Source organism: Prunus mume, linkage group LG4 (genome assembly GCF_029339155.1).
Source record: "Prunus mume cultivar Tortuosa linkage group LG4, ASM2933915v1, whole genome shotgun sequence".
NCBI lineage: Eukaryota > Viridiplantae > Streptophyta > Magnoliopsida > Rosales > Rosaceae > Prunus > Prunus mume.
Window position 1 is genome coordinate 21,495,537 of NC_142701.1, and position 15,433 is coordinate 21,510,969.

General features: G+C 37.7%; 1 protein-coding gene across 1 annotated transcript; it reads left to right on the top strand.

The window, feature by feature from the left end:
* Positions 1–4,305: 4,305 nt before the first annotated feature.
* Positions 4,306–6,925, top strand: LOC103329549 ((R,S)-reticuline 7-O-methyltransferase-like). The gene is made up of 2 exons (XM_008232038.2): positions 4,306–6,340; positions 6,509–6,925. Exons 1-2 carry the CDS (start codon positions 5,570–5,572, stop codon positions 6,803–6,805), a joined length of 1,068 nt encoding a protein of 355 aa, XP_008230260.2. The 5' UTR covers positions 4,306–5,569; the 3' UTR covers positions 6,806–6,925.
* Positions 6,926–15,433: the final 8,508 nt, after the last annotated feature.

A 15,433-nucleotide genomic window follows, 5' to 3' on the forward strand; every position in this document is an offset into this window, starting at 1 on the left:
TTATTCACATTATTAGATCATGGAATCCGATTGTCAATATCCTAATGTGAATCATTCCTTTTATATGATTATCCTGGTAAGATTTGAAGACTTCTTCTTTCAAGTCTTATCCATTACTATGCGCATAGATTTGACTTAGAGTATTCTATCTTCTTTACTGAGAGTAAAGATTCCTTGTTGTACATTCATTTGCTTACATGACTCTATTGGAAATCCTGATGAGCACCTTTAAGATATGCATAATTTAGCATGACCGTATAGTGCCCTCAAATATGAACAACATAGCCACAAAACATCTATGATGCCTCATGTCTAAGGATCAATTTGCACCATTGCAATTTATGAGTTCTAGCTTGACATGTGAGTAAAGACTTCCATGTTGTAACTCATGTGTTGGATTGCATTCAGTGTATTTGTTCTTCTATTATCACCTACACACATATCGATGTGTCTCCACACTTAATGACTTGAGACCTTGCCATTCCCTACATATAGAGACGATACTGTGTGTACTGGTTTTTGTGGAATATTGACGCCCAATCAATATTCCTATGACCAGGAACATTTTCAGGATTTAGGGATGATGAGAAGTCTCCATTTATGCAATCTCATTACATAGCTCTCATATCCACTTGTGTATTCTTTGGACTATGGTTGTTCTACATATTAAAAGATAATATATGATGATTAATGTATAAAACAACCTTTCTTGCCCATTAATAACATAATGTGTTTCATCAAAGATGTCCTTAACTCTAACTATTACATAATTAGTTGACTTTAAGGGCATATTTCTAACACAAAATCCAAAGAAGTCTCATTTAGATGCAGTGTAGCGAATACTAAGGTACGTGAAGAGTACAATTGACTATGGTCTGTTGTACAAGAAAGGTAAAGATTGCAAGCTAGTTGGTTATTGCGATGCTGACTATGCCGGAGATCACAACACTCGTCGATCAACTACTGGGTACGTGTTTAATTTTGGTTTAGGAACAATGTCTTGGTGTAGCAAGAGACAACCGACAATATCTTTATCAACCACTGAAGCAGAGTACATGGCAACAACAATGGCAGCTCAAGAGATCACGTGGCTGACACACCTGATGAATGATCTACATCAATCGGTAGATTATTCAATGTCGTTATATTGTGACAATCAATTGGCAATTCGTTTGGTTGAAAATCCAGTCATTCACAACCAAACACGTGGAGATACATCACCATTTTATCAGAGAGAAGGTTATGCAAGAAGAGACTGAGATGAGACACATTAGTACAGATGATCAAGTTGTGAACTTGTTCACAAAAGGATTGAGCATCAACAAGTTTGAAAAGTTGAGGGGGAGTGTTAAAAATCAACATAAGCACATCACTTAACTCAGCCCAAGGAAAATAAAGCCTAACCCATGGAAAGTAGTCAACACTTGAAGTATATAATTTAGAAAAACGGTAAATTACTCAAATGGTCCTCAAATTTGTACTCGATTTACATTTTATTCTCTAAACTAACTTATTCGTTCAAATGGTCCACTAACTCTTTATTAATCGGCGCTTTGGTCCTACTGTTACATTCTGTTAATGTTGCCATCAAATATAGGAGTAAAATGGTCCAGTTAAATAAAATAGTAGATCAATTAAAAACTTAAAAAACTTAAAATAAAATAAAAATAGAAAAAACTATTTCCCAACTCTCAGCCCCCAACCCCTAAGAGCAACTCCACCCATTTGCCCTTAGCCATGGCAAGGGGGGAGCTAAGGCAGCTACTATTCACGTGAATAGTGGTTGCCCTTGCAAATCATAATTTTGTGTTTCCACCCGTTGCCCTTGCTAAGGGCAGTTACTATTCATTTTTTTGTTTTATTCACAATTTTTTTTACCTCAATAATTAATTTAGATAATATTTTAGGATTAGATTTTAGGGTTCCTACATGTCAATACTATTCATATCTCATAATCGGATAAAATTTTCAATTTCAAATTTCAGATAAATTAAAAAAAAATTGGCTGGTATTTATAGAAAAAAATTCATTAATTTTTGGGTATTTTTTAAAAATTCGAATTTTTTCCAGTATTTTATTGCAAAAAATTACGCTGCCGTTGGATTAGAGGAAAAATCAGATCGGAGAGCCAGACGATGCCACGTGGCAACAGGAAAAAATCAAATTAGTGGGGTACTTGTAGCGATCAGGCCGACGCCAACGACCCTCGTTTTGGACCCTGGCCGCCGGCCAGAGTTGGTGGGTCCCACACCCGGGCCAGGCTGCTCGAACACAAATTTTTTTTTCCCTAGCCTCGGGCTGGGCTCATGGATGGAAAGGCTCTAACTCGATAACCTCATTGCCCCAGCGCCCCCATCTTTTCTTCCTCACAACCCACCCTATCTTCCCCTCCCTCCATGTACAACCTTGAAAACAAGAGTAAAAAGAAATGGAGAGACATAGTGAGAGAGAGTTTGAATTGAATGAATTTTCAGGCCTTCTTCATCAACAATCACAGACTAAATTTCAAGGCTTTTAGAGCTTGCTTTCTGTTATGGGGATGGAGGAAGAAGAAAATTGCAGGGGGAAAGAGAAGAAATTCGTAGGGAGGGGATGGGTTTTGTGGGTCTGGGTTCATAGGGGCTGGGGTTTTGGGTTGTGGGTTTGTGGGGTTGGAGGTGGTGGTTCTTGGTTTAGTTTGCAGGTTAATTACAATAGTTGTGCAAATTTATTTGCAGATTTGTTAATATAACCATGGATGGAGAGAGAGAGAGAGAGAGAGAGGAGGGGGGAGGGCATCACCTCAGCTTCGATGGCTGCAATATCTCATAGTTACATGATGGAGGTTTGAATCGCAGAGGGGGCTAGGTGACAGAGGGGGTCGTAAGGGGAAGGAGAAAGAAAGGGAAGGATCGGGGGTGGGTTACTTTTGTTTTTTAATTAATTTTGAAAATAAAGAAAATTTTGTATTATTTAATTTTTAATAATATATTTTTATTTTTTAGTTGTCAAAAGTCTTATTTACCCCTACAAATGTAGCATGTACTGCTCACATGAATAAATTTAACAGAAAATGTAACGGTAGGACCAAAGTCCCGATTAATAAAGAGTTGGTGGACTATTTGAACGAATAATTTAGTTTATGAACCAAAATGTAAATCAAGTACAAATTTGATGACCATTTGAGTAATTTATCTTTTAAAAAAATATAGAAGTGAGAAGAAGAGATTCCACCAACAATGCAAAGCTAAAGGTTGCATGCATAGTAGTCTAGAAAAGTCTTCAACAGTATCTAATTATTGGTCATCAGAATTATCTACTTCTCGTTTTTTTTTTCATTAAAAAAAATAGGGAGAGAAATTATGAGTAGAGTACCCTCAAAGAAACCAACATCTTATCTTATATATCTTGTTTGGTTTTAAAACTGCATTTTATATTTATTTGTCATAAAGTTAAAAGCAAGAAATTAGGATGATAGGAACTGATGGCTTGAGTTTGATAGATGGTAGCACATGGGGCTACTACTAGCAGCCACAAGAAACCCTTCACATAACAACATAGAACAATAAATTGCACACTTGCTCAAGTCAAGATTTGGGCCGGTCTTCTATTTCAACTACCTCTATTTTGGCTTCTGAGAGTAGTTAGGTCACGTCACAAATTCGAAGGTGAGATGGTCTAAGTGGAAAGTTCATTTAGTTTGGTTTAGAAAAAAGTTTAGTATTGCACCTGAATGGTTGTTATGTTCTACTTACTCCATTAAATTATAAAAAATAAAAATACAAGAAAATCAAATAAAAAACCAAAAAAAATAATATAATATAAAATAAAGTTTGGGGGAGTAAAAATCGGGATAAAGGGGGTGATAAAGAGTTTAATTTTAATTTTTTTAGTTTTAAAATTTTTTATTCATATTTGAATCAATTTAATACAAAAAAATCATTTTGCCTCTGCATTTAACAGAAAAAGTTAACAAAATTGATTGAAGGACCACGAGAACGATTTTAAATTGAGGACTCAAATGCAAATCGGGTCCAAATTCAAAGAATAATAAAACGATTAATCCCATGTTTGGTATGCCTCACTATGCCTCACTAGACTGGAATATAATACTTAAAATCCATGTTTGGTAAAGAAGGGGATTAACTTAAGTGGGATTGTATAGTCCATCAGTGTAAAAAAACCCCGCACTCGCTTCTCTAACATTGCGATGCCGAAATGTGGTTCGCAAAATAGCGAGAGCGCTATTTTGAACACGCGAGTCCAAACTGCTTGAATCAAAACCCCACCACCACAGTTCCAATCGAAACTTGCTGATGAGTCTCAATTAGCTCTAGTTGCCGCTCCAAGTTGGCTTGGGCTAGTCAAAAGGCAGATTGATATATAGACATAAACTCAGGAAACCAACAAAACCAAAAAGTTCAATATCCAATAATATGATTGAACCATTGGACAAATTGAAAGGGAAGGAGGAAAAGCTTTCCTGGTGGAATTCAAGAGACAGAGAAAGAGCTCAAATCAATGAGTTGGCTCTGTCATCTAGCAAGTCTCTGCCAATAAAGACCTCCAACAATAGAAGGGGATGAGGAAGCAGATCTAGCTAGCCTAAAGGCCAGTTGAAAGACCCTAAATCAAAACTAGGGAGGCCAGGGAAGCAAGCTTCCTTATTTTTTCTGTAGCATGGAGATGAAGGCTTTGGGTTAGTCTAGAGAAATACGGTGGTTTCGAGAGATAAAGGAAGAAAAAGTGTTTTTGAATGGTTTGGGGGCTTTTTTGTTGGAAAAAGAGAGGTTTTTTTTTTTGGGGGTGGTCGGTAGGAGGTTTCAAGAGAGAAGAAAAAAAAATATTTTTGAATGAAATTGGAAGGAAAAAAGAAGAAGAAAAGGCTGGAAAAAAAAAACTGAAAACAGAAAAAGAGAGAAATTAATAACATAATTATTTTTTAATCCAACACAGCACCAAACATAGGTCTTCACTATTTTTACAATGCATCTATTTAGTCCGACGTAGCACCAAATATAGTTCAGTACTTAATCCAGCTTAGGCCAATCCAAACTAATCCAAGACAGTCCTAGAATTTTATCCAGTCCATAACAATCCGCCGTACCAAACAACCCCTAAATAATTATTATAAGATCCAAAGTCTGAAAAGCAAGACGGCAGTACTGAAGCTTGGAGAATTGTCTACCACACACTTGTGGCTAGGAATTTTGGTGAAGCCAAAGTCAGTGGAGAACAAAGTCGGTTATTGGAGAATAAGTAGGCTAAACATGCCTATAAATAAAAGATATACTCCATTATGTAAGTGTGTCAATAAGAAGAGTGAGCAATAAGCTATAGAGCTAAGAAGTCCTTGTAAGAAATATGAGTGTTCTAGAGTTTGTCTCTAGAAGTGAGAAAGAGTGCTTGTAAGAATTGGTCTTTCTTTTGAGAGAGTTGTCTTATTGTAATATTTTGTGAGTCTAATACAAGTAAATTGTTTACTTATTTTGTCTCCAACAAGTCTATATTAGAGTTGTGTACTCTAATTTGCTCAACAGTTTTAACTATATAAACTAAGTTTTATATTAGTTCTTTGAAGAGAGAGATCATGGCAATGCTAGAAGTGAAGGAAGAGGAAGCCATACTACAAGGCCAAGTTGACATTTTGCGTTACACGTACAATTTTGTTGAGAGCATGGCCTTGAAGTGTGCTGTGGAGCTTGGCATTGCAGACATCATAAACTCTCATGGCCAAGGCCAACCCATCACCTTATCTCAAATTGCACCACAAATTGCCTCGCCTTCAACCGACCTTGATCTCCTCTCACGTCTCATGAGAGTTTTGGTCCACATGAACCTCTTCGAGGCAACCATTGATCCAAAAACAGGTGACGCCCTCTACGGCCTCACAAGTTCATCCAAGTGGCTTTTGAGCAATGAGGAGCAAAGCCTGGCCCCTCTAGTGCTCATGGCCAATCAACCCCATCACTTAGCCTCCTGGCATTACCTAAGCCAATGCATAAAGGAAGGTGGATGTGGGTTCCAGAAAGCAAATGGGTTTAGCTTATATGATATCCCAAGTGAGAAATCTGAATTGGGAAATTACTTCAAAGAGGGTATGGCATGCACGTCTAGAATTGTCATGAAAGCAATCTTGTCGACTTATAAACAAGGGTTTGATGGCGTGGGATTGATTGTTGATGTTGGAGGAGGTCTAGGCACGGCTGTGGCTGAGATTGTGAAGGCTCATTCACATATAAGAGGTATCAATTTTGACCTAGCAGACGTGGTGGCTAGGGCACCAAAGTACCCTGGTGTGATCCACGTGGGTGGTGACATGTTTGATGTCATTCCTAAGGCTGATGCCATTTTCATGAAGGTAAGATCCATGCATTACATGCACAAAAATGTTATTTTGTTAAGACTTTGAACGTGAATCTTTAGTCATTTAAATGTGTACTGGAATGTTAGATTTATAGTCTGAGAGTCAAGTTTGGTGAGAAGTATGCACTAAAACTAACTCGTGACAGTCTAATTTGTGATTCAGTGGATACTGCACAATTGGAATGATGAGAAATGCATTAAAATTCTGAAGAATTGTCGCAAAGCTATCCCTGAGAAAATTGGGAAGTTGATTATAGTAGATGGGGTTCTTCTTCCAGATAATGGACTGTGGGACTCTTTTGTTCAAAGGTACGACCTGACGATGATGGTACAAACAATAAATGGGAAGGAGAGAAGTGAAGTTGAATGGAAGAAGCTTCTGAGGGAAGGAGGATTTGGTCGCTATAAGATCATCAAAATCCCAAGCTTTCTATCAATCATAGAAGCTTACCCTGAATGAATTGCATCAATGTTGTTTTGTTTTTATCAAGTGCTTCTCAATAAGCAGCTCAAGTGCTTAATTATCATGTAATAAGGCTCTACTTGGAATGTCAAAGTTCACTTGTAGAGGATTTAAAAACTTTCTTAGTTCTCCCTCGTTGTCCTGGGTGCAGATCAAATTGAAGGGTGCAAATGGAAGCCCAAAATAAGGTTTTGTTATACGGATAAACGAACAAAGTGTCGGCATAAGTTGTCACAACCATCCAAAAAACCTCGTGTCTTGAAGGGAATCATATATATTCTTCTTCCAAAACAGTAAAAGTCAAAAAGAGAAAAGATTAACATCCAAGGCAAGAACATATTCTCATGAAGACAAATGATAGTTACAAAAACAAGATAAACAAATTTCAATTATAACATGATAACTATGTGTCTCTCTGGGTGTGTGTGTGTGTGTGTGTGTGAGAGAGAGAGAGAGAGAGAGAGAGAGAGGAGGAGGAGGAATCATTAAAGGGAGATATCGATTTTAATATTCAAGGTCTAAAGTTTTGATTACTCTTATGTTTAATCCATCTTGTTGAGGAGAAAGAGGGCAAGCATATAGGACACAAATTAAACCGAAAGAACGAGAAAAATAGAAAGCCACAAAGTAAGGTTTATGAACTAAAATCATTGGTTTATAAGTTAAGGTTATTTTTTACTGGATTAGATTCGAGAAAATTTAATTATGTATTTCCAGACCATACAAGAGGAACAAATTTCAGACAGTCATGGGTATTATGTTTTTTTGATCAAGTCATGGTTATTTTGTTGATCCGATATATACAACTTTCACATGTGAGGTCAAGATCGTGATGAGGGCTTTCTTATCAGTGTATAAAGATGAGCTCTATTGTATTGAAATCATTGTTGAATGTGGGAGGTGGGGCCGGAGAGGTTATAGGCGAGATCATGAAATCAAATCCTGGCCACACACCAAAGGTATCAACTTTGATTTGTCACATGTCATGGTGTATATGCGCGATGGAAATTTATAAGACGAACTCAGACCATTTTCAGGCGAAACCTAACCAGTTTTAATCAGTTGGATTGGACTGTTCTGTGTTTCCTTCTTCTTGTGTATTATTATTTCGTTTCCAACTGATAACGAAATTGTAGAGCACAAAATCGTAGCAAAATAGTGTGGTGGAAAGTGAGTATCGTTTCGCAAAAATTAAGACTAATTAACTGAGTACTGATTATGATTAATCCTAAACTTTATCTGGATGTTCGAATGGTGAGGCTTTGATTTGAATTACGTAAGTAACTAACAAGAATGAACTAATATAAACAATAATAAAATTCGGCAAACACTGATGGTATGAGCATTAGGGTTCCGATTTCACCATAGCCAATTCTACCTTATTCCTGTAGCTGTTTGCCCGTTCTTGGTTTACTCCTATGATGGAAGGGCAAAGTTCCCCACTGCCTTGAGAACCATAAACTGGTCAACAAGTCAGCTTTCTTTGGTGTGCGAGCGTGCCACTGCTAGCAAAATTTCTAGCAGACTTGGTTTGGAATGGATAACTTGCGTCCCAAGTTACTGATTTCTGCAAACAAACGATTGTGAATTTGGGTGAGGAATATCTCCCAAGTAAGTTCTTTTCCTGCCTCAGACTGGTGAGGACTTTAACAATTTATCTCAGTATAAGGAGGTTGCCTTGGCCAGAATGGTTTGATGGGATTTAAATTGTTCTTTAGGCGGAACTGCCTTTTACAAAAAAAAATATATATATAACAGTGAATGCTTATATTAGAGGAAGATGAAGGGACAGCCGGGGCTTTATTTCTGTCGAGATAGAAGGTTCGTCTGGACTGACCGAGATACCCGGCCGGATCGGGACGCTTGGGCTGGACTGGACCGTTGACAACCTTGGCTGCTAGGCTTCAACTTGTAAATCGATACCAAAGGCTGATTCTGGCAGAGCTTTGATGTACCTCATGCTTTTGTGAAGCTTTTGAGTGGGCAGAACTGCAATCTTCTTAATCTGCACGGGCAGGAGTGACGGTTTTTGAGGGCTTCAGTGGGCTAGAGACTGCACTGTGAATTTTGTTGAGGTTTTCCATACTTGGAGGAGACTCAAACCCTGCCTGTCTTGGTTTGCTGAACCAAATTTGTAACGAAAGAAATCTCGTTTTGAATGACTTGTTTCTTAAATCTGGATTTTGTGGATCCTGATCTGGAGCTGGTTTCACTTGAAATTCAAGTGGGCTTGTTGGTTGATTTTGAACTTGTCTGTTGACGGTTTTCTTTGTGTAGGATCTTTGTTTGATTGGGTGATGATTTTTGTTGTTGTCCTTTACCCTGTTCACTCCTTCTTGTATTTATAGTAAAACTGTTTCTTTTCTGGAGTAGGGTGGTTGTGTTTATTTATTGGGCGGCAAAGATATCTCCCCCCTTTTTCTTTTTTTAATGGAAGGAAAGAAAATAGGATTTCTTCAGTTTTGGCAGATAGGCTCTCAAATAGGCAATCACTTCCCTGATTTTCTTGAAAAGGAACCTAATCTCTTTCCCAATTTCAACTGCCCCTTGTGAGATTTTACCCGTGATGGTTAGTTTGACTCCTTTTCTGGACAGCTCCCTGCTTTCCTGCTTATCCCTCTTTGAGATTGTAACTTGCCTATCTCCTTGGGAGAATTACCTTCTCTGAAAAGACAGAAGAAAAATCTCTGAATATACATATATATATGTAAGAGGGATTTGATCTTCAGTTTTTTCAGAATCAACTTGATGTCATGAACCCTTCAATCACTTCTTCTATGACAGTTGTCATTGCTGACTTTTCTTTATCCCTGAGATGTAATTTTTCAACGGGTGGGCTAGCTAAAGTTATTAGCTTTAAAATTTAGTGATTATTTTTTTTTTTTGTACTTACAATTTCTATAGTCTTTCTAGAAATAAAAGTAAACATTAAATCATATAAACCAAGCTAGTTCATAGCTCCATAGACTAATTTTCAATAAGTTGTAACATAAACCAAATAAGATTTAACACCATAGTGGATTGAACATCTAAGGTTTTTTTACCTAAATTGACCTTAGGTTCTTTCATGCATTCATATTATATATGAAAAGTTATTTTATGTAAAAATATTGACTAAGTATGAAAAATGGGTTTTCGAAATAATCATTTTCTCAAGATAATTTTTGGCGGCTTTTATTCCTCACACATCAAATAACAAAACATGATTTTATGGGATTTTAGTATGAAGTATATATTGACTTAATGAGCCATCATTTTTAGCCTAAATCGTACTTGGCACTAAAACCGATTTTTCATATTTTGATTTGGTGGGAATTTGATTCTCTAGTATTTTTATTTGAATCCGAATGGGGGGTACTTCCTTATTTACATCGTAAACTTAAGTAAATGAAGTAATATCAAAATAAATAAAAGTAAAATGACAAAGAAATTTACTTAAATGTTGAAAATGGAAATAAGGTAATCTGTATAGCGTCACTGACTGGGCTAATATTAAAAATAAGTTATATATATAAGTTTTTTTTTTTCTTAAAAAACCACACTGGGCTACATCCTAGTGTAGCCCTCAGTGTGGTTCCGCCCTTGCCTGTAGCCAATTAATCCTAATTATTATCCATGTTAATGGTACCAAAAGTATACCTACAACCGTCCCACTCTATGCCTAGATGAAGAACTAAGAAGTAGAAACCCATTAAGTTCTATGGAAATTTATGGAAACCACACAAGCCTCAATTAACCTTCCAGTTCACTCAAGTAACCTATGATATCAATTACTAGAAGCAAAATCCTGAGTTGGATATTCCTATCGTCAACTCAAGCATCAAATCAATTAAGTGGTGATCAAGCACTCAAAGCATAAAGAACGGTAAGAAGATACTTAACATGGAAAATAATATCAAATTAACATAAACACATAAATAACGTATTCATGGCTAGGCTACATCGTAGCCCTAGCAAAAAGGAAATTAGAACATGATAAACTTATTGAGAATCACAGAGTGGTTGATGGTAGACATGGATATGAACTCAGAAACTCCCAAAAAGCTCCAAGGTGGCCAGTGGTAGCAGGACTTCTCTCCGCAAGAATTGGGTATTTTCGGGTAGTGAAAAGTATGGATCCCCTCTATGAGGCCAACCCTATGCAATTTATAATACACAAATCCTTAATCTAGTTATAATCAAATACTACCAAAAATAGGTTTCCCAATATCTCTTTGATTGCTTCTCCAAATTCCACAAGGATTTAACCAAACTTCCTCCTTTAAGCTTTGACCGGTTGATTGCCTTCTAAGAAACATCTTCTTTGTCTCCAATTAATCCTTGTTGTACATCTTAATGGTTTTTTAGTCCAATTTGACAACTTTTCGTCCAATTCCTCTAATTAGGGACCAACTACACAATTCTCACAAAATACATTAAATCCAACAATTTAATCCAAAAAAATCAATAAATAAATAAACAAAAAAGGCATAAAATATAGGTAAAATATGGTCACCAACCCATAAAACAATAAAAATATACCAGCATGTTAGCTTATCTCTTGGTTATGATGCAAATCCATTCTTGACTAAGTAGAATTGAAAATACACGATTCAGACTAAGTTAGGCATTATATCTAATCCCTGCAAAGTTTTTTTATTAGTTCTTTGAAGAGAGATCATGGCAATCAGGGGCGGTCCTACCCTAAGGGGGGTAGGCAGCCGCCTATTCCATTTTTTGCCAAACCAAAAATTACCCAATATCCAATACAATTAAATTTCTTTTGCCTACTCAAACTCAACCTACCAAGGGTGATCCTACCCTAAGGATAGGGTAGGCAACCGCCTACTCCAATTTTTGCCAAATCAAAAATTACCCAATATGCAATACAATTAAATTTCTTCTGCCTACTCAAACCTAACCTACCAAGGGCAATCCTACCCTAATGACAGGGTAGGCAGGGTTTAGGATCCACTTATGGTTTGTGTCATCATCGTTAGGTCAAACCTTTGATTCAGTGGATACTGCACAATTGGAATAATGAGAAATGCATTAAAATTCTGAAGAATTGTCGCGAAGCTATCTCTGAGAAAATTGGGAAGGGGTTATTGTAGATTGGAAAAATCTCATAAGACGTGAGAGTAGATGTTGAAGGTGAGGCGATTTGTGCTGCAATTTGAGACAAGGTCTTGGCCATGAGAGTTTATGATGTCTGCAATGCCAAGCTCCACAGCACACTTCAAGGTCGTGCTTTCAACAAAGTTGTACGTCTAACGCAAAATGTCAACTTGGCCTTGTAGTATTCCTTCACTTTTAGTATTGCCATCAGTGGCGGATCCAGGATTCAAAAGTCAAGTAGGCGAAACTTATCTTAAAAACTCGACAGTACGAGTGAATTTTATTCACTTGAGACAAGTAGAGGCTTATTACGTCCTCCCTGACTAGGTGTATCTTTTTATTTTTATGAATAAAATTCACTCGTACCGTCGAATTTTTAAGATAAGTTTCGCCTACTTGACTTTTGAATCCTGGATCCGCCACTGATGGCAATACTAAAAGTGAAGGAATACTACAAGGCCAAGTTGACATTTTGCGTTAGACGTACAACTTTGTTGAAAGCACGGCCTTGAAGTGTGCTGTGGAGCTTGGCATTGCAGACATCATAAACTCTCATGGCCAAGACCTTGTCTCAAATTGCAGCACAAATCGCCTCACCTTCAATATCTCCTCTCACGTCTCATGAGATTTTTCCAATCTACAATAACCCCTTCCCAATTTTCTCAGAGATAGCTTCGCGACAATTCTTCAGAATTTTAATGCATTTCTCATTATTCCAATTGTGCAGTATCCACTGAATCAAAGGTTCGACCTAACGATGATGACACAAACCATAAGTGGGAAGGAGATAAGTGAGGTTGAATGGAAGAAGCTGCTGAGGGTGCATTGATCAAATTGATGGGTGCAATTGGAATCTCAAAATAAGGTTTTATTCAACCATTGCTGGGCTGTGCTCAACCCACCAAGCTGCAGGCTAAAAGCCCTGTAAGGCCTCCCTCAATTGGGTGTTTTATCATTTTCACAAGTCCAAAATAGAAGCTGTTCATCAATCACCATCGTTTGACAAAACACAACTTTAGAGTAATGTCTACTTGACAAAATCAACAGCCATCTTATGGAAACCAATTATTTACTAGCTTTCAACTTATACGTAAGATACACAAATGAACAAATTTGATCTAAGAGCATAATATTTATATTCGATTTGCCAAAGAAACAAATTTGATTCCATGTGGAAAATTGAGAAAGTTCTTAGTTATACTTGAACATGTACTATACACGAAAAATATAATATAATTTGTACTTGGAATCATTAATATTAGTAGGTGATACCGTGATAATATCGAACTTTGAACATATTTGCATACTCATAAAACACAACAATTTCTTTTCTTTTTTTATTATAGAAAAAAGGATAGTAATTTATTGATAAAAATAGAAAAAAAGTACAGAGCAGTCATAGTAACAAATATAAGTACAATATCTCTAGTGATCAAACACAAAAACAATTTGGTTTAATCCGAAGAGAATTACGCATAAACATAAAAAGCCTTAAAATTCTGATTCGGCAGACAAAAGCACTCATACTCAGACTTGCAATATATATCCACTGTGCAACGGCGGAAATGGAAAATCCGTATCAAAAAGTCGAAAAGTAAAATATAAACTTCAACAAACTCCTAAAGAATTTTTGAGAATTATTAGACTATAACAAACAAAGAAACAAGGACACCGCTCCACGTCTTCTCCGACAAACCGAAAAGACTTGTAGCGCCATACCTGCTAAACCCATAGTGCCGCACAGGCAAAACCCAATCCAACACAAACTGTCAACTTTCATTTTTGTAGCTCCAAATCCAGAACTGTAGAAAAACCTTGTGTGCGTGGACCAAGCAGAAACTACATCATGGTGACTATAGTGATTTGCAGTGACTGCTTCAACAACACAACAAAACAAAATAAGCTGGGTCGACAGCTACCACAACCCATCCATCCCAGAGACAACACAATCAAGTAAAAGATCCAACAACAACCTAAATCCACCAAGAACCTACAACAAAAACACACAAAACAAATTCCAAGATCCAAACAAATCTAGGCAAGAGGATCCAAGTGTTGAAAATTTGGATCTGCCCGTTGGGTCCCACTCTAACAACACCGATACTGTCCCTACTTTACCACCCGCCCAATCCGTCAGGTGTGGGGTTTTATCACAAAAAGGCCTCGGTATTAGTTAGAGTGTGGTAATTCTATTTAAACCCATTTGTTTTCTTTCACTCCACCGATGTGGGATTCCAACACTCCCCCTCACGTGTAATCACACGTGAAGATCCACACATCGGCAATTGAAACTCAGAGGTCGGCTCTCGTTGGGCCCACTTGTTTTCAATGGAACTCAGAGGTTGGCTATTTTCAAGCTTCGTTGGCATTTTTAAGAGTCCGACTTGTTTCCTTTTTTTTTTTTTTGGGTGACAAGCGTCATTTTTGTACGGGCCTTGGCTCTGATACCATGTTGAAAATTTGGATCTGCCCGTTGGGTCCCACTCTAACAACACCGATACTATCCCTACTTTACCACCCGCCCAATCCGTCAGGTGTGGGGTTTTATCACAAAAGGCCTCGGTATTAGTTAGAGTGTGGTAATTCTATTTAAACCCATTTGTTTTCTTTCACTCCACCGATGTGGGATTCCAACACTCCCCCTCATGTGTAATCACACGTGAAGATCCACACATCGGCAATTGAAACTCAGAGGTCGGCTCTCGTTGGGCCCACTTGTTTTCAATGGAACTCAGAGGTTGGCTATTTTCAAGCTTCGTTGGCATTTTTAAGAGTCCGACTTGTTTCCTTTTTTTTTTTTTTTTTTGGGTGACAATGCGTCGTTTTTGTACGGGCCTTGGCTCTGATACCATGTTGAAAATTTGGATCTGCCCGTTGGGTCCCACTCTAACAACATCGATACTGTCCCTACTTTACCACCCGCCCAATCCGTCAGGTGTGGGGTTTTATCACAAAAGGCCTCGGTATTAGTTAGAGTGTGGTAATTCTAGTTAAACCCATTTATTTTCTTTCACTCCACCGATGTGGGATTCCAACACTCCCCCTCACGTGTAATCACACGTGAAGATTCACACATCGGCAATTGAAACTCAGAGGTCGGCTCTCGTTGGGCCCACTTGTTTTCAATGGAACTCAGAGGTTGGCTATTTTCAAGCTTCGTTGGCATTTTTAAGAGTCCGACTTGTTTCCTTTTTTTTTTTTTTTTTTTTTTTTTTTTTTTTGGGTGACAAGCGTCGTTTTTGTACGGGCCTTGGCTCTGATACCATGTTGAAAATTTGGATCTGCCCGTTGGGTCCCACTCTAACAACACCGATCTGTCCTAATTTACCACCCGCCTAATCCGTCAGGTGTGGGGTTTTATCACAAAAAGGCCTCGGTATTAGTTAGAGTGTGATAATTCTATTTAAACCCATTTGTTTTCTTTCACTCCACCGATGTGGGATTCCAACACCAAGATCCAAAAGAGAAACGACAATGGAGAGAGAGGAGAGGGAAAATGGGGGGGGGGGGGGTGGAGAACCCACCGAC

Bases quoted from the DNA above. Each gene is read 5' to 3' on its own strand.
- LOC103329549 (XM_008232038.2), top strand. From the start codon at position 5,570: ATGGCAATGCTAGAAGTGAAGGAAGAGGAAGCCATACTACAAGGCCAA. The intron at 6,341-6,508 runs GTAAGATCCATG...TTTGTGATTCAG, and splicing joins CTGATGCCATTTTCATGAAG to TGGATACTGCACAATTGGAA.